The 20913-nt window shown below is 45.8% G+C and overlaps 1 protein-coding gene across 2 annotated transcripts in view; it reads left to right on the top strand.

The window, feature by feature from the left end:
• The window catches only part of TGFBR3 (transforming growth factor beta receptor 3), a 146760-nt gene extending 138255 nt beyond the window's left edge, over positions 1 to 8505 (top strand). For both annotated transcript variants that reach the window (XM_064147988.1, XM_064147987.1), the window contains exon 17: positions 4572 to 8505. In XM_064147988.1, coding sequence (XP_064004058.1) covers positions 4572 to 4690 — 119 coding nt within the window. In that variant the 3' untranslated portion in view covers positions 4691 to 8505. The remainder of the gene's footprint in view (positions 1 to 4571) is intronic.
• The last annotated feature ends 12408 nt before the right edge of the window (positions 8506 to 20913 follow it).

Genomic DNA, 20913 nt, shown 5'->3' with positions numbered 1-20913 from the left:
GAAGAGGAGGCTCTGGGGTGACCTTCTTGTGGCCTTCCAATATCTGAAAGAGGCCTACAAAAAAAGCCAGGGAAGGACTTTTAGGCTATGAGGGAGTGACAGGACATGGGGGAATGGAGCAAAGCTGGAGGTGGGGAGATTCAGCCTGGACGTTAGGAGGAAGTTGTTGAGCATGAGAGTGGTGAGAGCCTGGAATGGTTTGCTCAGGGAGATGGTTGAGGTGTTTAAGGTCAGGCTGGATGAGGCTGTGGGCAGCCTGATCTAGGGTAAAGTGTCCCTGCCCATGGCAAAGGGCTTGGAACTAGATGATCCTTGTGGTCCCAACCCTGACTGATCTGTGATTCTGTTTGCCAGTATGCTCTTATGAGGATGACTCTATTGGCAGACTTATTCTAGCATAGAGGAAACTTTATTATGAATGAGTTCTTTTGTCCATCTTGATAGGCCATTAACAGGAAAACCTGAAACAACTGGTAACAGAAAAGAACTAAGCAGAATTTCATTTCTAAATATTGAACAGGAATTATTGTGTTGAGTTTCTGTCATGTGAGTCTTTTGCTAATTTCAGTAATGAAAAATTCCTGCCAAAGCATCAAAGTTGTGCTTTGGGGTACTCTAGATTCTCTGAAACAATTCAACATGGAGTACAGTTGTCCTAAAATACACCAGTAGTAAGAGAAGTGAAAGATGAAGCTAGGACTATAGCAAGAGAGGAAGAATAGTAGCTGGCTCTCCTGCAAAAGGAGTCTCTACTGTTGATCTCTTTTCCAGTCAGTTAAGGACATGAAAGGTGGCTGAAATCTTTCCACAGTGGTGCTGGTCCTGCCCAGAGAGAACCCAAGACCAAAGGGAAAGCAGCAGAGGTTTGCCACAACCCAGTTTACAAAACAACAAAACTCGTAGTGTGTGCATGGATGCAGAAACCCTTCCAAATTAACCATATAAATATCTACCAGTGTAATACCTGCCTTCATAGCAGTCATTCACTATGTTTAGGAAGGCACAAGCAGAAGCACGAGTCCTCTTAAACAAGACTGCTAAACCAAGTCAGCTGTGTTACAGAGAACATCAGCCACTTCATCCTCTAGGCAGTCTTGCAAGTTAAGAGGATAAAATGTTCCAAAATCTGAGAAGTTGAAAGCATCCCTCCTCCCCCACTGCTCTCTTGTTTTATGGGATCCGATTTAAAATAAACTGACATAGCAACCAATTATATTTGGCAAATGCAGATAGAAAAGCAAACATTCAGACTTCCTGGACAGGGAGTACAACTGGCAGCTTTCCTAAGTGTGAATAATGAAGTGCATGTTGTTGCATTCAGATGGGTAAAAGCTTGTTTACTGTCAATGGATGAGACATGTCCATTTTGAGTAGTCCTGGTTCGGTAACGTGAGGTATATGAAGCTGTTTACACAAAAGACGGATGGGGAATGCCTCTCACGGTGATAGTTTACATCTCTTTACATCCCTTTAGTGAATGTTCTTTGGAAAAAAGACTAGGGTTAGCTAGGCGTTGAGGAAATAAAACACAGGGAAAATCAGTCGGTCCAGATGTAGTTGTTAGACTGTTCATAGCGTCACTGTGACAGGGGTTTTTATTGCCTTGAGGGCATCAAGAATTGGTTATTGTTCAACAAGTGATTGTGGTGTATCAGCCTGCTGATCGTGCTCTAGAAATGGAGTGCTGCAGGGGCACAGTGGAGGGGCAGGGGCTCCCATCCCACAGGAAGGGAAGGTTCCTCCTGAGATGTTTGCCTGAGGAGGCAGCAGGAGTAGAGTGAGCTATTGGGCTCGCCTGGGGACTCCAGCACCGTGCTTGTCACTTTGCCGTTGAGTAAAACTAGCATCTGTTTAGTTTGTAAGTGAATTTCTGGTTAAAAGCATCCAGCTTGCGTTGCCGTGCGAGTCTGAGGCAAAGCTATGTGTAATCGTGCGGTCTGTATAACGGGTGACAGCGGCGCTGCAGGGAGAGCAGGAGGGAGGGCGCGGGGGCTGGGGGCCCCATCGGGGGAGCAGAGCAGCCGGAGCAGCTTCTCCTCTGCTGCCGAGGGTTGGGGTTCACCTCCTGGCTGCTTTATGACGTGTGAGCTTGTTTTGTTTTAATGAGAGGCAGTTTGCCTCACTGCCTTTATAAAGATATCCTGTAGCACAAAAGGAAGGGATACTTGTACACAAACAACGGAGGAGGAGGAGGGAGCAAGTTGGGAGGGGAAGGCATCCAAGGCTCAGGAGAGCTTTTATAGCATGGTGACACAGACTTTGATTTGATACCATTTACTCTGGTGGCTTGCAAAGTGCCGTTCTACTGCAAGTTAGAGACGAAACTTTGCAGGTGACTGGAGGTAAACTCTGACTTGCTGCATGCGAGCAGAAATCTGCTGCTGGCAGACAAACTCCGTAGTGATTTCTTACACTGGGTAAAACAGAACTAAAATCTCTTGCAAGAGTAACTTTTGGAGTGAGTGCTGAATTCAGAAGTGAGGTCCTCGCTCTCTTTTTAAACATTTATCTGGCCTCCTGGAGCATGTGGTTGCGTTCGTTGTGGTTTTGTCCTGTCCAGTCCCTCCTTTCCTCCCTGTGCCTAGAGCAGTGGGATGTAAGGCAAGAGCTCTGCGTCGCGGGGCCTTTCGTGCGCTTACAGCTGTGGCTGCAGCGTGAGCTAGCAGCAAACCTGCTGGTTTCCATTACAGAGAGCACTTGCAGCCTCTGCTGTGAGAAAGCCTCCGATCTCCCTCGTTCGTAGCAGACTTCCGAAGGCAGAGCAGCCTGCAGGTTTTCTGGCCTGAGACACCAAGTGTTAAAGGCACACTTCCTCCGCAGGCGCATTCCTGAGGAGCTCGGGACTCTGGCAGTTGGGCAGCGGCGCACAGGGCATGGGGATGTGCCAGAGCAGCTCCCGTGGGAGGAAGCTGGCTCATCCCTGCTCCGTAATAACCCTCTGGATGCAGGCTGTGCCTCCGGCCTTCACCCCGTCACTGAAGCATGCGAGCTCTACAAAATCCTGAGCAGGGAAGAGCAGTAGGACTCTGCAGACGTTGGGCAATGTGAAGCAGGAGATGTGCATCACTGCAGCTGTGTCAGGCAGGAGCTGTACCAGCCTTTGAGTATATATTTTTTCACATTTTTCTCCCCCAGCATTTCTAGCCCATGGTCCTGCAAAACATTTCCCTCTTGCTCCTTTGCTAGGAGCTGGCTGCCACGGTTGGTCCGGAGCTCAAGCAGCAGCAGCAGTCTGTCGCTGTTACTGTACTGAGGTCAGAGGTTCACATCCTGAGAGATGAGCTCAAGGGAGGGGGCAGCTACAGTGCCCTGTTTTGCTAAGGTTGCAGATCCGAGTGCTGCAATTTAAAAATGCCAGAATTAAGGTTTCTAACGTGGCCTCATGACCATTTTGGCATTTACATAACACATAATTTTTACTTCTGTGCTAGGATATATATATATTTTTTTTTTCCAGAGGATCCCAGCTACAAGTGTGGAGAGAGCAGACAAAAATCTTAGGTTTTATCAGGAACCATAAATCTAGATTTAATGCCTGCTGTTTAATTTGGCAATCCAAGTAACAAAGGGTTTTTAATTTACTGTCAGTAAACAATTAACAGAAATTACAGGACTTATTTTCACTATAAATGATAAGCCTTAGCTATAGGGGAACTTCTTGCATGATGATATTAACTCAAGCTTGCAGGGTAGCCTGTTGTTTCTCTACATGAAGAAAACTAGCCATGCCTCAGGATATGTGGTATTCAGCTGACTGAAGAGCACTGTCTTCAGCTCCACTTTTAGTAGTGATGCCTGCATTTTGTTTACCGCTTTCCACGAAACAGCAAAGCTATAGTCTGGGTCATGTGGGATCACTCAAATGAAAGAGTTGGGGCTGCTCAGTCTACAGAAGAGGAGGCTCCCAGGTGACCTTCTTGTGGCCTGCCAGTATCTGAAGGGGGCCTACAAAAAAGCTTGGGGAGGGACTTTTTAGGCTCTCAGGAAGTGACAGGACTAGGGGGAATGGAGCAAAACTGGAGTTGGGGAGATTCAGAGTGGACATGAGGAGGAAGTTGTTCAGCATGAGAGTGGTGAGAGGCTGGAATGGGTTGCCCAGAGTGGTGGTTGAGACCCCATTGCTTGGAAGTGTTTAAGGCCAGGCTGGATGAGGCTGTGGGCAGCCTGATCTAGGGTAGGCTGTCCCTGCCCATGGCAGGGGGGTTGGAACTAGATGATCCTTGTGGTCCCTTCCAACCGTGACTGATTCTAGGATATGGGACCCATGTGAGTGACAGCTCACAACAGAAAATGGACAGTGTCTATCCTGGCAGTTACTGTCAGCTGCTTCTCAAGTGCTTAAGAACGCAGCAGATTATTTTCCCTGTGTGCATATAGCAATGCTCAGGTGCCAAAGTCCGGTGACATTTTCAACAGTTCTCTGAGGTCTGCCTCCCAAGATAGACGTTGTGTGGAAATATAAATCACTGGAAGAGGAAGAGAGGGAAGGAACGTATTGTTGTTTTCTAAGACAATCAGCATTTTCCATTTCCCTTCTCTTGACCCCACTTTTTCTCTCCCCTTTCCCACAGGGGAAGCAGTGGCAAGACAGCAGGTCCCCACGTCGCCGCCAGCCTCGGAGAACAGCAGTGCCGCGCACAGCATTGGCAGCACGCAGAGCACCCCCTGCTCCAGCAGCAGTGCAACCTAACTCCGGCGGGAGCGCAGTCGAGGAGCAACACGGGAGTGCGTAGGTTCACAGGATTGTGTGTGGACATCAGCTTTTTTAAGTTAAAAGGATTGGTTTGGTTGCTTTTGGAAAAAGAAAAAAAGGAGGAATTTTTCTACAGGGAAAACAAACAAAAAAAGGACTGATTTTCTTTGGGGGAAGAAGCCACTGTACGTGTGAGTGTGTATACCTGCACACACTGCATGGGTAAGCACAGCCTGTTGGATCATCCAGAGCATGTTATGCTACATGTGACAAAGCTACTAATTTTACAGTACTGCAACCTTCTTCTAGGGGCCCTTGGGCCCTCAATGTGAAATCTGTGCCAGTGTGGAAAAATGCTGCTTTGTCTGTGTGACTTAGTTTCTGTTTCCCTAAACCGTCTCATTGACACAAGGTATTCATCGAGGGAATTCAACAAGATAAGCAGGAAAAAGACCAACGTAGGTCAAAGGATTTCTATTTCTATTCTAGCTAGCTTCAAACTAGCACAATAAGCAAGAAAGACTCAAGGTCAGACCTCTTTGGTTATTAACATTTTATTACTTCAGCTATGTTTAGCCAGTTTTGAGTAACCTTTGTTTTGTTAAGCTTATGGCTACAGCATCTCATTTGCTTTCCGGTTGTGTTTTCAGCTTCAGGTTTGTTCAGGTATTTTTGTTTTAACATGTGTTGGTTTGCTAATTGGAGAAGAACACACTCTTAACATTCCCCTCCTTGTTCTCTGGGCCAAAGCTCTTATTAAAGAGATGTATTTTTATTACATCTACTATACCAAATACAGGCACATACACCTATTAAGACAAATAACACTTGTATGCACTAACATAGATAGGTGTGTGTACCTTTTAATGGCAAGAGTTCTATGCAAATAGATGTATAGCTAAGTATAGAGAGCTTGACTTACCACTTTAACAACTGGGAAGTTAGCTCAGTGTGCCTTCCGTATATAAAATACATAATGCATACATCTATTTTAAACCAACAAACAAAACCCTCAGAAAACAACAACAAAAACCCCACCCCAGCCCAAACAACCCTAAAACCAGCAAACAAAACTGTCTCTCTTCAGCTTATAATAGGAAGATAGAGGAGATAAAAAAGCTAAAAGATTAGAACCAATCACCTAGCACAAAGTCTCTTTGAAATAAGAGGTAGTTTTGAGGGCAGAAAGAATGTACAGTAGAGCCTGTTGTTTGTGCAGGATACTGCCTATCAAAATGAAGCTGTTCTTTTCAGATGTGCAGTTGCTTGTGTCAAACTATTGTGTGAACGTTGCAGCTGGGTAGTCCCAAAGTAGTGTTGGAATGTGGGAATGGCAGAAAGGCAATAATTGTCACAGTACTTTTTTAGTGTCAGTGCCACGTCTCGACATAGAAATTGATGCCAAATGAAAGGACACTTTTGATGTATAATTTGTTTGACTGTTTTGTTGCCACTTTGTAAATTGTGATGTGTTCTACTGATTCTTCTCCTCTGAGGAAAAACATTGAGCATTGTTTTCCTCTAACAATGAGCGTCCTGCGTTAATTTTAGTGAAGGTCACCCCATCTTCTGCAAGAAGAGAAGAGGATTCATTACACTAGAGTTATAATCTGCTCTGAACTCTGAGCTGCAGGTTTCTTTTGCTGATTCTACACTTGTGCCTTGCCGATGCCAGGCTGGTCAAAGTGCGAGATAGGCAACTGATGTAGGTGCCCAGGATCAGGTGGAATATTGCTCGCTTTAAATCGAATCTGTTACTAATCCTGCAGATGTTTATGCAGATGAATAACTACTGGCTGGTCCTTGCTAGCACAAGCACATACTCACTCTACACATTATGGCTGTTCTCAGAGTCACCTATAGAGTCACTCATGTGAAGAGTGTTCCATGTTACCAGGCCCATGGGTTGCCCTGGTAGCACTGGCGGGATCCTCGCATAAGCGTAGTTATCCATGCGCTTAAGGGTGTGCAGGATTGGCTCTGTGACGAGGTGTTGGGAGGATGAATGTGCTACCTGTGTGGTTGAAAAGAAAGCGCTTTGCCTAACCTTCAGCAGAATGTATTGCATAAGCATATTCTATGTATGAAATCTTTAAAGATGTCTTCAAAGAAGACTAGAGTCTCTAAGTTCAATCATAGCTATATTTTACTACATTAAATTTCTGTATAAAGATATATTTAAATGCCTTAGTTCAATGTAAGTTACTCTATATGAAATGTTTAATTTTAATTACTGTGAAATTGACATATTGTAAATTTCCCCCCTGTTTTAATCCCTCCCTTCCTCAGATGTTTTATTAAGTAGATTCTTATAGGAAGTATTAGATTGGGTTGTCGGGATGGACAGGTTGAAAACTTTTATGTAAGATAGATAATTGTATATTTTTGAGAAACATGCTGCATTATCAATGTTTGTTTTTTTTTTACCAAAAAATTACTCTAATTTTAAAAGAACTTACAGATTTTTATATTTACTGTTGGATAAACCAAAAAAAAAAAAAAAAAATATATATATATATAAAAAGATCAAAGATTCAATTTGTTGAGTTGTGTTTTAAATACGTTTTAAATGAACTTGGTGCACTCAGAAATCTTTAAGCAATCTGAATTAATTGTCTGTGGGAAGTTACCAAAACTGCACGTGATTACTTAGCAACTGGAACTGTCACTTCTGTTCCAGTAAAGAAAGAGAGAGAGAACACCAAACTTGGGCATTCCCAGTTAACAGCTTTAAGAAAGAAATGTGTAGTACCTTCCAGCAGCTGCTTAGCTGCCTGCAGTTCAGAGCACTGACACACCTGTGAGCTCTACTCTTACAGCTGCCGTTCTTCTCTACAGCAGCTTTCTACTCTTACAGCTGCCGTTCTTCTCTACAGCAGCTTTCTGAGTGTGGTGTGGCAAGTTCCTGAACTGCAAAGCCACTGGTTCCCACCTCTATAAAACCTGGTCTTGCTGTGCTGGACTTGCCATGGCAGGTACCTGTGGAAGGCCAGCAAGATGCTTCTGCTGCAGTGGAGTGCTTTAAAGCAGGGTTTTAGAGGGATGGACTTGGTAAGTTTCAGCATGATGGAATCCACTGTAAAGGAGCTTCTTATATTAGATTTTGGCTTACAAGGGACACAGTCTGACTTTTAAAAGATACTAATAACATACTTAAACTCCAGAGTAGACTGCTCATTGTGTCACGCCTTGTCTAATAACTGATTATACCTTCTACAGCATTTGATTTTGGACATTACTATGTTCATGTTTCCAGAAGCCAGATCCGTGTTAGGCTATTTTTGTACCATTTCCCACGTGGAAATGGACTTTGCAATATGTCTGTAAATGCTGATGATTGTAACCTTCCCCCTGCCCTTTTCTAACCCTTTCTCTCCTGTATGTACTATTCTGTCTGTTATGTATCTACCTCATACTCCCCAAGAAGACTGTACTGTTGGTTGTGCTGCCAGTCCTTCATGTCGAGGTGACTGTTCTGCCCTGTTGTTGTTAGTCATTTGTGGGGATGTTCATGGATGCTCACAGATCCTCACTGCCGTGTTCCTAACAGTTCCAAACACAGTATTTTTGCCTTCAAATCAACAAGTGCCATTCTTTTAAAATCCAAATGCCTAGATGGTTTTTAAAATCAAAGAACGGGAAAAAATCATTTGCTAATACCTGTGGCCAGTTTGAACACCCCATTTGTGTTTCATATTAAATCCTGTATTTTAGTCTTGTGGAAATGCACAGTTGTACAGTTTTTGATAACCACAGTGTCATGTCATCTTGGTCTCTTGTGCATAATAAAGTATATATCAATTTACTAAAAACTGATGCCATGATTCATTTATTTGAACTTGTACAGAGCTATCAGCAGTAGATGAAGTTCTGTCTCACTGCCATGTGTCCCCTCTGCTTCAGTGGGAATTATGGAAGCTGAGGATTTGATTTTCTATCACTGCCTCTGTTTTCTCCTTTCTTTGTTCTTGTATCCATTAGCTTTGATTGGCTTCTCAGTACCATGGCTTCTTGCAGAAACCCACAGATGTATTTAGTTAGGTGGTGCTGGTTTTCACTCGAAGGTCAAAGCCCTGATCCTGCAGATGTTTAGTTGTTGCATGTCAAGACACAGCCTCACTTCTATTCTGCACAGAGCCTGGCTTGAGCAGTCAAGCCTAAAGATCTGATGTGAGTCCTCCTGCTGAAGCAGCAGAGAGTTCTGCTCTTGTAGCCTTAACTGCAAGTACACTGGAGATACATGAGCAGGACTCAGATGTGTTTTGATTGGTAGGGCAAGGACTTGGGTGTTTACGATCCTGTTTATTGCTTTCTTTCCTGTATTTCAGTAAAGGCTCAGGGGTGACCTCATTGCTGTCTGTAACTACCTGAAGGGAGGTTGTAGCCAGGTGGATGTTGGTCTCTTCTCACAGGCAACCAGCAACAGAACAAGAGGACAGAGTCTCAAGTTGTGCCAGGGGAGGTCTAGGCTGGATGTTAGGAGGAAGTTCCTGCCAGAGAGAGTGATTGGCATTGGAATGGGCTGCCCAGGGAGGTGCTGAAGTTACCATCCCTGGAGGTGTTCAAGAAGAGACTGGCTGAGGCACTTAGTGCCATGGTCTAGCTGATTGGACAGGGCTGGGTGCTAGGTTGGACTGGATGATCTTGGAGATCTCTTCCAATCTGGTTGATTCTATGAAGTACTCTTTGTGGACAGTCTGGAGGAGCCAGCCTCAGCAGCATTCGCCTGGGTTATTCAAAGATTGTGGTTACTAATTCACAAAAGAGTTCCTTGGTGAAGTGATCTGAAATGTCTTATGATCACTTTCAAATATCAAGATTCCTTCAGTACAGAAAAGATTATTAATCAGAAGCTTCTACGTTGCCTATGGCTTAAAACTCACAAAGGTGTAATAGATCTGTTGCTTCATAACAAACATATTTCAGTTTCTGCATTAAACTTTTTTTATCCCCCTTTCTCTTTGGACATGAGCTTCATGGAGCTGACTGTAGGTATAAAGTGAGTAGTATGGAGCTGACTATAGGTATAAAGGTAGTAATGTAGAGCTGACTGTAGGTATAAAGGTACTAGAGCTGTAGTTCACCTGTGCCTTTAAGGTTTGTGTTTCTACTGGTGTGAAAGTATTGTCAGTGTCTTACATGAGGAATTCACTTTTAAAATGCAGTTATTGGCCATCAAATTGTGGTCTATGTGCATGACTAGTTTTAGACATTAAGAGCCTTACCATATCACAGTGTGAGTGCCAGTGTTCAGTGTGTAACTTGCTTTGCCAGCATTTGTGAGTGAAACAAACATTTTTGGAGAGTCAAAAAGTACCAAGTGCCAGTTTCATGAGAAACACAGTCCAGAGCTTTTCTAATTGCTGCAGGGTTAAAAGTATCTCGGCATTCCCTCCAAGACTGTATAAAAGGAAAAGGAGGAGCCACTATTTTGATACGTTTTCACAACTGCCTCTTTGTAAAGCTGTTATTTATGAGCCCTAGACCTGGCCTGGAGAACCTCCGTCCGTTTACACTGTTTGAATTCTTTGCGTAAGAAAGATCAAATCACATCACTTCACCTACCCAAAGAAGGTTATGGCTTAAATGACATTTTTACAGTCTCATCGTTTGCTGGAACTCACTGCAACATAGCCAGAAGATAATGTGCATTTGCTGGAAGCCTTCAGGGACTCACTGCAACATATCCAGAAGACAATGTGCACTCCACATCAGGTGGCTCCTGGCCTGCTGTGCAGCCACTTTCACCTGCCTGGCATTTAGTCCAGTGCTGTGCTGCAGTTTTACCGTGTTTAGGAAAAGTATAAAGAGGAGCCAGTTTGCAGATAGTTGAGGAAGAAAAGCAGCACAACGTTATTACTCTTGCACTTTTTCAAAGTGACATTTTTTCCCCCTCCAGCCAATTATTTTGGCATGTGTGTCTGAAGAACTGGTCTAAAAATCTTTGGATGGTGTCCCTCTTTCACTCTGCTGTAACTGCTGTGCCTAAACTGCCAGCTCTAGTACAGAAGGTGCTGTGCTGACAAAAAGTTAGTATTTTATAAATCAGAATATTGAGTGTTAAGCAGAGAAAGTTGATGGTACTTAGAGATGCTTTAAGTGACTCAGCAAGCTCTCTGTTTTGTCAGCCTGTCAAGGGCCAGAGAACAGAGATTAACAATATCTCTGTCCAGGGGGGCAAGATCTGATCTTAGAGATTTCCATCTTGTGAAATTAAGGTACAAGTGAGACCAAATATCTCCACAAAGCTGTATATTAAAGGATGAAGTTGAACCAAACAGAGGAAAAGAGAGAAGACGGGAGAGAGATAAAGTGAACAACGGAGAAAAAGAGAACAATGGAGAAAAAGAGAAGCAGCAGGGAAGGAAAGGAGCAGGGATTATATTAGCAACTGCAGATAGACGGGTGCGTGGCCAGGGATGTTCTTCTGGTGGATGTGCTCTGCTGGTCCACACTTGGGCAGGCATTGCTCATGTCTTTTTTTTACAGTTTTTTAGACGGGTGTCCAGGTGCAGCTCCCCAGGGAATCTTCCTGTGTATTCCTGCATTCGCAGGGGTCTGGCAGCAGCACCAAGGGAGAGCCTCCACTCCCTCCCTGCGCTGCTTACCTGTCCATGCCTTGAATACACAGAAGCCTTTTCTCTTCGGGGTAGCTGACATAAGATGTGCACATCCTGGGCATTCAAGCCAGGCTGAAGCCCAGGAATTTCCTCAAAGACACTGTTGATTTGCATCCCTGAGCTTTGGCACAGCACCTCATCTGAGCCCGGGAGGTTAACAAAGGCAATCTTTATCTTTGTTGATGAACAAGAGAGAGGGGATTTAGACTCTCACAGTCATGTAAATATTCTTCTTTGTGGTATGCCTGCTACGATCGAAGTAACTGTGGTGTTCCCAATTCTCCAAGCATTTGAATTTCCAGATTTGCCTTGCAAACGGGGTGAAAGGATGAAGAAGTCCTCAATCTGTCCGTTAGTGCAAGGAGGTATATCCCATGAGGTCATAAGAGCTGGAGTTGCAGGGGAAGTCTTTGCGCTATGCAGTGTTTTTATTAGTCAGTGATCCCAGAAGTGATTAGTAACATTAGCTGTTAAGAAGAGAAAATAAAATAAACAGGGAGATTTAAGAGGATCATACACACAGAGCATTTGCAGCAGCAATATTGAGGCTTTCATAAAACTTTTGAGTGCCAAAACATGTCATAGAAAATTTAAGTCACCGAAAGGAAACTATAAAATAACATGACGGAAGCAGTTAGAAAGTGTCTGGAAATGGGAGGCTGAAGGCTCCTGCCACACTTCAGCTTGAAATGAAGCTGGGACTGGCAGGCTTCCAGGGCCTCCACACACCAGCTGTGACCTGCCCCCAGTGCAAGAGGGCACTCGGAGTGGGACATTACCTTGCTGCCAGCAACTCATGCTTACACATTAGGCATCAGCAAATCAAGCAGGGATATTATTGGTGAGAATTGCAGTGCTAACTTCAGGACATCACAGAATGGTGGGGGTTGGAAGGGACCTCTTGGAGATCACTGAGTCCAAGCCCTCTGCCAAGGTAGGTTCACCTAAAGCAGGTCACACAGGGACAAACCCAGGCATGTTTTGAATGTCTCCAGAGATGGAGACTCTACCACCTCTCTGGGCAGCCTCTTCCAGTGCTCTGTCACCCTTAAAGTAGTTCCTCCTCATGTTTAGGTGGAACTCTTTATGTTCAAGTTTGTGTCTGTTACGCCTTGTCCTGTCACTGGCCACCACTTGAAAGGACTGGTCCCATCCTCCTGACACCCACCCTTTAAGTATGTCTCTTCTTGAGAGATATACCCTTTATTAACAGACTTTTTCAGACAAATAAGGTTTTTGTGTGAGCTAAGCAGCTGTCTCTGGCTTTTGCTTGAGGAAGAAGTGAAATACAAAAGGCTGCTCCTGTTAGGAGTCACTAAGACTAACTGCAGTGCTGATACAGGACAGTCAAATAGTGCATGTTCAAGTTGCAAGGAGGAGAACAGGTAACCTTCTGAGGAGTTTCTCTGCAGCTAAAAACCATGCTCAGGAGTTCAAAGCTGACGTCTCCATGAGAGTTGTGTTGGGGGAGGTCTAGGCTGGATGTTAGGAGGAAGTTCCTGCCAGAGAGAGTGATTGGCATTGGTATGGGCTGCCCAGGGAGGTGGTGGAGTCACCATCCCTGGAGGTGTTCAAGAAAAGATTGGATGAGGCACTTAGTGCCATGGTCTAGTTGACTGGATAGGGCTGGGTGATAGGTTGGCCTGGATAATCTTGGAAGTCTCTTCCAGCCTGGCTGATTCTATGATTCTAACTTGGCAGCTGCAGTTGTCTGATATGGGTCTGGATGTCCATCCTCTCTAGATGGCATTGCTCAGGCTAGGGGCAGTATTTAGAAAAATAATGTAGCTGAATGGGAATGAACTCATCAGGTCTCAGAGTTCAAGTGTGCTGGTGATGCCAGGCTAGACATGCAACTATAGAAACTTATTTTGACCTAATCAATGAAGGTAACAGATACATGGAAGGAAGCTAGAGCATATTAGGGCTGCTGCCATGCAGGTATGAAACCTCTCTCTCACTGGAGTAACTCAAGTGTTGCTTCCTGCTTACAAAGCTTTAAGAAGCTTTTTCACAGCATTGAAAGAAACCAATGTGTGTAAAACTGGAGGCACTTGCCAACATCCAGGCTCCATGCCACATTTGAAGAAAAAAAGAGTTTGTTGTTATTCAGAGACCATATTTCATTTTTAGAACAAACTAATTGCCAGATTCTCAGCAAGCATAAACCTGCTCCTTTGACTTCAATCAAGTTCTGACTATTTACGTCAGCAGAGCATCTCTCGAGTTTTTAAGCTGTTCTTTAGCACAGAAAAACAGAAGTATAACCTGGCAAGCAGCCAGGTTGAACAGCTGCCAGTGCACTTCAGATCCAAGGATGATCCCTTGAACCCCAGCTTTCCCCTCCTTCTTTAGACTTTTATTGAAAACAGGACCTATTCCCTAGTCTCTCAAGTCACACTTCCTGCATCTTTACTTCAGCACACTGCTCACTTTCTCCAAACATCTGAGTTTTGCTCTGCAGCCCTAAAAGCCTTTCCCCTGAACTCTAATCACTATTAGAAGCTCTTATTTCCAACTGAGGTTCTGACAACTGTGGTGCTGCATGCAGTTAGGTCAAAAAGGACCATGTTTCAAATCAGCCAGTGCAAAATGCCATACTTTTCTTTTAAATGTATTTTTTCTTAGCAGTACATAAAAAGTAGAAATGTACTGGAGCTATTCTGGCTTCAAGGATGCAATGGTCCAGAGAACAGAGATTATCTCCGTTCAGAGAAGCAAGATCTGCTCCTATAGATTTTCGTGTTGTGAAATTAAGGTGCAAACGAGACCATACAGCACCTCAAAACTATTTATTAGTGGATAAAGTCTAACGAAACAGAGGTAGAGAGAGAGAAGGGGGGGAAGAGAGATAAAGAGAACAAGGCAGAGGAAGAGAAGCAGGGAAGGAAAAGGGCCGGGAGAGGGAGATGGGTGCGTGGCCCAGGGATGATCCTCTGTAGAGCTTGTCAGGGCTTCTTCTGGTGGAGGGCAGCTCTGGAGGTCCACACTTTGGCCATGTCTTTTTGTGTCCAAATGCAGCTCCCCAGGGAATCTTCCTGTGTATTCCTGCATTCACAGGGGTCCATGGGCAGCACCGGGGGAGACCAGATATCACCACAAAGCTATATATTAAAGGATGAAGTTGAACCAAACAGAGGGAAAGAGAGAAGTGGGGAGAGAGATAAAGGGAACAACGGAGAAAAAGAGAACAATGGAGAAAAAGAGAAGCAGCAGCGAAGGAAAGGAGCAGGGATTATATTAGCAACCGCAGATGGGGGCGGAGAGAGAGACGGGTGCGTGGCCCAGGGGTGTTCTTCTGTAGAGTTCAACAGGAGTTCTTCTGGTGGATGTGCTCTGCTGGTCCACACTTGGGCAGGCATTGCTCATGTCGTTTTATACAGTTTTTTAGACGGGTGTCCAGGCGCAGCTCCCCAGGGAATCTTCCTGTGTATTCCTGCATTCGCAGGGGTCCGTCGGCAGCACCGGGGGAGAGCCTCCACTCCCTCCCTGCGCTGCTTACCTGTCCATGCCCTGAGTACACAGAAGCCTTTTCTCTTCGGGGTAGCTGACATAAGATGTGCGCATCCTGGGCATTCCAGCCAGGCTGAGGTCCACAGTTTCCAAGGCATTGTCTGTTGATTTGCATCCCTGAGCTTTTGGCCGAGCACCTCCTCTGAGCCCGGGAGGTTAACGAGAGCAATCTTTACCTTTGCTGATGAACAAAAGAGAGGACTCAGACTCTCACACATGGTTTGTGTGGATTTACTATACAAACCCTGAGATACATTTTCTGGGCCAAGCACACAGAAACATATAATAATGTGTTACCTCCTCACAGTCTCTGGCACTGCAGAGCCCTTGGCGGTTCTGTATCTGATCACAGAACACTGAGGGTGACACCCGAGATGTCCTCAGTCACAGAGTGGCTGTGGGCTGGCTCAGACGAGTACTCTCGGACATATTTGACATCTGTCCTGGAAGGCTGTGTGGGAGAAGGTCCAAATTATGCCCTGAACACATATCCATCGCATGCCCTAAACACCTGTCTGAATACCCACCTTGCCCCCCCACCCCCTCTTCTTGCCCCGTGGAAGGAGCGGGAAAGCAGACAAAAGCTGTGGCGCCTCTCAGGCTCTCACAGACCCCGCACTGGGCCTTGTTTTGCAGCTTGCTTTGTTTGTGACAAACACAGGTCAGGATTCCAGCCCTGTGCATCTGCCTTTCTTGGAGAAACAACTCAGGATTGGTTCTAGGGCTGGTTTTACCTGTTGCTGTTGCTCAAAGACGCTGGCCGAAATGCTTCAAGCCCTGGCAGACTGCTTGCTTGCTGCTGCTGCTGCTGTTTGGTTCGCTACCTGTGTGCCTTACTGCCCCCGTGTGCCACCGCACTTGGCATCGCGCCGCAGTGGGGACTTGCCCGCGACCGGCAGCCTGACCCTGCCTGATGGCGCCCGAAGATCGGTAACGACCCAGCAACGACCCAGCTACGCGTCTCGACGCGGGGCCTTGCCGTGCCGCCGCTCCGGCCCGCCGCGCCAGCCCGAGGGCCGCCTGCTTGCTGCACACAGCGCTGCCTCGGGCTGCTCCAGCCGCACACCCGGACCCCGCCGTGCCCAGCTGGCTGCTGACCACCCGATGGCTTCCTGAGAGCCGCGGAAGGCCTCGCTGGTGTCCGTGTGCCTCCTCAGACGGCGTGCTCACTTTGGGCTTGTGAGAAATATATAGAGTCATATGTTTGATCCCATCAGTTCGTGGCAAGAGGTCACAGACAAGGAGGAAGGGGGGGTGGGGGGGTGGGGGGGTGGTGTGTGAATAAAACTGCATTCCTGCTTGCACCACCATCTCAATAAACCCCTCCTTAACAGGCTAATAGGCCTATTAGATGTCCCGGCTTGCCCCACCCTTCTGCTGATGGGGGAAGCAAGGGCAGGAGGAAAACAAAGGCTTGGGCCATTATGTTCCCTCCCAAAGTGATAAACAGGTACCCACAGGTGTTTAGGTGCTTGTTGGTGTCTTGCCCAAATAAGGGTGAGCAAGCTCTGCTTTCACCTAATATGGTCAGCTTTGCAAATGCCATTTTGATTGGTGAATCTCTGTGGCCAAAGGAGCCTTTGCACTCAGGCAAATAACATACATTGAGCTAAGTTGCAGGCAGTTGTGCTGCTTCTGCCTGGCTGCCTCTACCTGGCTGCCTCTGCCTCACTGCTCTTGGACAATGTGTTCCGCTCTGCCTTGTGCTTCAGACCAGCTTAGCCCTGACATTTTGGGCTTGAATTACCTGGAAACTTAAGTGCCTCAAATTTCTCAGGAGAAGGCATTTAAGTGCCTCACGACGTGGCAAGAAGTGCCACCGACATGGTGCTCTCTGCACATCTGCAACTGATCCTGCCTGCACCTCTGCAAACCTCCATGCCAAGAGGAACCAGGATCAGGTCAGAGATCATCTGCCTCTTTTCCAGCACCCTGGGAAGATCTGGAAGGCTCTCAATGGCCAAGCAGTTCCAACACTGCCACAAAGGAGCCAGGGACTATCCTGCAATTTCTACTCCCCTCCAGTGAGCAGCACAGACTTTCCCTAGGGCTCCAGGCTGCCTATTGGTAAGTGTGGCAAAGCCATTTTGTGGCTAAACTTTTCCAAATTTTCTGATTCTCCTAAAGGAATGAATTGCCCATAAGCATCCTTGGGAAGATTTTCCTGACCAAATTAGAACCCAAATGTAACCAATTAGTATAGAGTTGTAGGTGAGGCTTTCCAGAAATAAAATCAACTACATCTTTTATAATTCCTGCCTCGATAATTGCTCCAACTAAATCACATCTTGTCTTTATGGGGCACCATCACTCTCTAAATGGAGAGAAATGCTGCTGGTGTGCACAACCCTGTGCTGCCACTTCTGAACTTGTGAAACCAAACAACTTCCAGGCTGCTGATGGGCCTGCTCCTTACAGGGATGACAGCAATCAAGGGGTCGGTGCTCTCCAGTCTGTTTTCTAAGCAACGCTTGGTTAGGCTTCCAAGGAAAACACTAGCATTAGTCATATGTGAATCAGCTGTAACTATCCCACCCATTATAAACCCTACTCACACTGCCTGTTTCCAGATGGTTTTAACTGACAACTACTTTAAAGTATGTCCATGCTCTGTCTGGGACTTAGAAATAGTTAACACTGCATGTGATGAAGCCCGCTTACCAATGAGGCTTAAGAACTGTTGCATTGAATCCATTTTACAGCAGGGTTTCCTTTGAACTCATTGCCATTCCTCAGTCAACTGCTGTCTGTTCACACTTCAGAGCACACTTTTTGGACAAAGCAAGCACGTACCTAGCTTAACACTTTTTATCTTCTGGAAGTAAGTTTGTAAGTTAGATGACCTGACTTAAGACAAAGAATCATAGAATCATAGAATCAACCAGATTGAAAGAGACCTCCAAGATCATCCAATCCAACCTATCACCCATCCTTGTCCAGTCAACTACACCATGGCAGTAAGTGCCTTATCCAATCTTTTCTTGAACACCTCCAGGGACACTGACTCCACCACCTCCCTGGGCAGCCCATTCCAATGCTAATCACTCTCTCTGGGAAGAACTTCCTCCTAATATCCAGCCTAGACCTCCCCTGGCATAACTTGAGACTGCGTCTCCTTGTTCTGGTGCTGGTTGCCTGGCAGAAGAGACCAACCCCCACCTGGCTACAACCTCCCTTCAGGTAGTTGTAGACAGCAAATGAGGTCACCCCTGAGCCTCCTCTTCTCCAGGCTAAACACCCCCAGCTCCCTCAGCCTCTCCTCACAGGGCTGTGTTCCAGGCCTCTCAACAGCTTCATTGCCCTTCTCTGGACACATTCCAGTATCTCAACATCTCTCTTGAATTGAGGAGCCCAGAACTGGACACAGCACTCAAGATGTGGCCTGACCAGTGCTGATAAGTCGCTTGAGTGCTTCACTATTAAGGAAATATTTCCAGAAAAGTGTCTGCAAACAATTTACAGACAGCAGCTCGTATGCAGGGCTCATCAAATGTCTTGGAATAGCAACCAAAGTAGTAAAATCACATACTGCTCTTAGACAAGCAGGAGTTAGAGGGGGAAAAAAAGGAAGAGAGAGGGAAAAAAAAAAGGCAGCCATATGGGCTATGTCAGTTGCATTGAACTCTTTAGGGAAGATTTTAAGTTTATGGAAAGAAACTATGGATTCATGTCCAAGTGGAGGCCAGTGACAAGGGGAGTCATAGAATCATAGAATCATAGAATCAACCAGGTTGGAAGAGACCTCCAAGATCATCCAGTCCAACCTATCACCCAGCCCTAACCAATCAACTAGACCATGGCACTAAGTGCCTCATCCAGTCTTTTCTTGAAGACCCCCAGGGAGGGTGCCTCCACCCTCAGGGATCAGTCCTGAGATCAGTCCTGTTCAGCATCTTTGTTGGTGACATAGACAGTGGCACTGAGTGCACTGAGGTAAGTTTGCTGATGACACCCAGCTGTGTGGTGCAGCAGACACGCTGGAGGGCAGGGATGCCATCCAGAGGGACCTGGACTGGCCAGAGAGGTGGGCACAAGCCAAACTCATGAGGTTCAACAAGACCAAGTGCAAGGTCCTGCATCTGGGTCGAGGCAATCCCAGACACAGAAATCAGACACAGAAAAATATCTGTTTAGGCCATGTTGCCTAAATCTGGACATCTGGAGGTTTGATGCAGATTTTGTAGCAGAGAATGAGTGCTGATTTCAGTGACACAGCTCCTGATTATTACCTGAGAGAGTCAGATCACAGGATCAAAGAATTAACCAGGTTGGGAAAGACCTCTAAGATTATTGAGTCCAACCTATCACCTAGCCCTTCTAATTAACTAAACCATGGCACTAAGTGCCTCATCCAGCCTCCTCTTAAACACCTCCAGGGATGGTGACTCCACCACCTCTGCGGGTAGCCCATTCCAGTGCTAATCTCTCCGAAGAACTTCTTAATGTCCAGCCTAAACCTGCCCTGGTGCAGTTTGAGATTCTGGTACTCAGACACAGGAAACTCAGAGCAGATCTTGATAGATCTAAATCCAAGGGATTTGGAATGTGTTATTACATCATTTGAGATTTATACGATCTATTTTAAGCAATTGGGGAGCAGTTGTTCTCTGCTCTGCTTCATTTGGGCACTGGTTCTGAAAAATTTAGCTCTCTGGCCAAAATGCCATTCAAGAAAGATAAATTTGTGCTTCCTATGGAGTGATGTAAACCACTCTGCAGGGCACAGCACAATGCTCTGGTTCTGCCAGTAACCCTGCCAAGGCATTTAACCTTTATCTGCCTTGCTTTTCTTTTGTATGACGCTTTCAAATCCACCTTAGCACAACTGAGAACTTGGAGAGGAGGTCTCTGTTCTACTTTAACTATGGAAATATGCAGGAGAATGTGAAAGATTAGAACACTTTGCTGCATTTATGTTTTGACTTTTCTTGCTGGAAGGCACATTTGGCCAGGTTTAACAAAAAAGGCATACAAAAATAATCCTGTTACTGCAAGAAAATTTCCCAGAAATTATTTGAGTATGGATTTCTTGTTCTTGTTGGTAATTTGCTTTCCCCATTCTACCTGAAAACCAGAGAAATATGCAGAACTGCTTCTTACTGGGTGCAACACCATAAGTTAGAAATAAAGGAGGCAATATTAACACTAACAACAGGTGTGCCCATGAGGACATGGAACTGTGGAGCTATTGTGTTATAGGCACAATTCCTTTACAGATGAAGCTGAGATGTTTTAAACCAATGCTCACTTGTAAAAACATGTGCTACATGAAAGGAGAGTGCATAGGATGTAACCTCCTCTTTTCTCCTCCAAGTTCACCTTATTGTAGTGTTTCAGCATCTGAAGGGGTTCTACAAAAGAGATGGGGAGGGACTTTTTAGGCTTGATAGGACTTGGGGGAATGGAGGAAAGCTGGAGGTGGGGAGATTCAGAATGGACATGAGTTGTTGAGCATGAGAGTGGTGAGAGGCTGGAATGGGTTGCCCAGGGAGGTATTTGAGGCCCCATCCCTGGAGCTGTTTAAGGCCAGACTCGGTGAGGCTGTGGGCAGCCTGATCTAGGGCAGGGTGTCCCTGGGCATGTCAGGGGGGTTGGAACTAGATGATCCTTGTGGTCCCTTCCAGCTCTGACTGATTCTGAGATTCTGTGTAATTACCAGCTGCTGTGTTTACAGCACAGTGCATCTGTCACAGCAAGCAGGATTTGTGCAAGACTGAGTCTGCATGAGTGCTAAATGTCAGGCTGTAAACTAAACACTCCCAGGAATGGTAGGCACCACATGCCAAGCCACTCTCTGTCATCCATCAGCAGCCCTGTTTAACAGGGCAAGTGCCAGATGGCTGGAGGCTTGCCAATGTGATACCCAGCTATAAGAAGGACTGGAAACTATAGACCTGTCAGCCTGACTTGGTACCAGGAAAGAGTGTGAAGCAGTTGCTGCTAAGTGCACTTACATGGCACATGTGGGACAACAAGGAGCTTAGGTCCAGCCACCATGGGTTCATGAAGGGCAGGTTCTGCCTGACCAAATTGATCTCTGTCTGTGACCGGGTGACATACCAAGTGGATGAGGGAAAGGCTATGGGT

This window comes from Pogoniulus pusillus, chromosome 8, assembly GCF_015220805.1.
Source record: "Pogoniulus pusillus isolate bPogPus1 chromosome 8, bPogPus1.pri, whole genome shotgun sequence".
Classification (NCBI taxonomy): Eukaryota; Metazoa; Chordata; class Aves; order Piciformes; family Lybiidae; genus Pogoniulus; species Pogoniulus pusillus.
The sequence above is the reverse complement of the archived record's forward strand: the minus strand, read 5'-3'. Positions and strand labels throughout refer to the sequence as shown.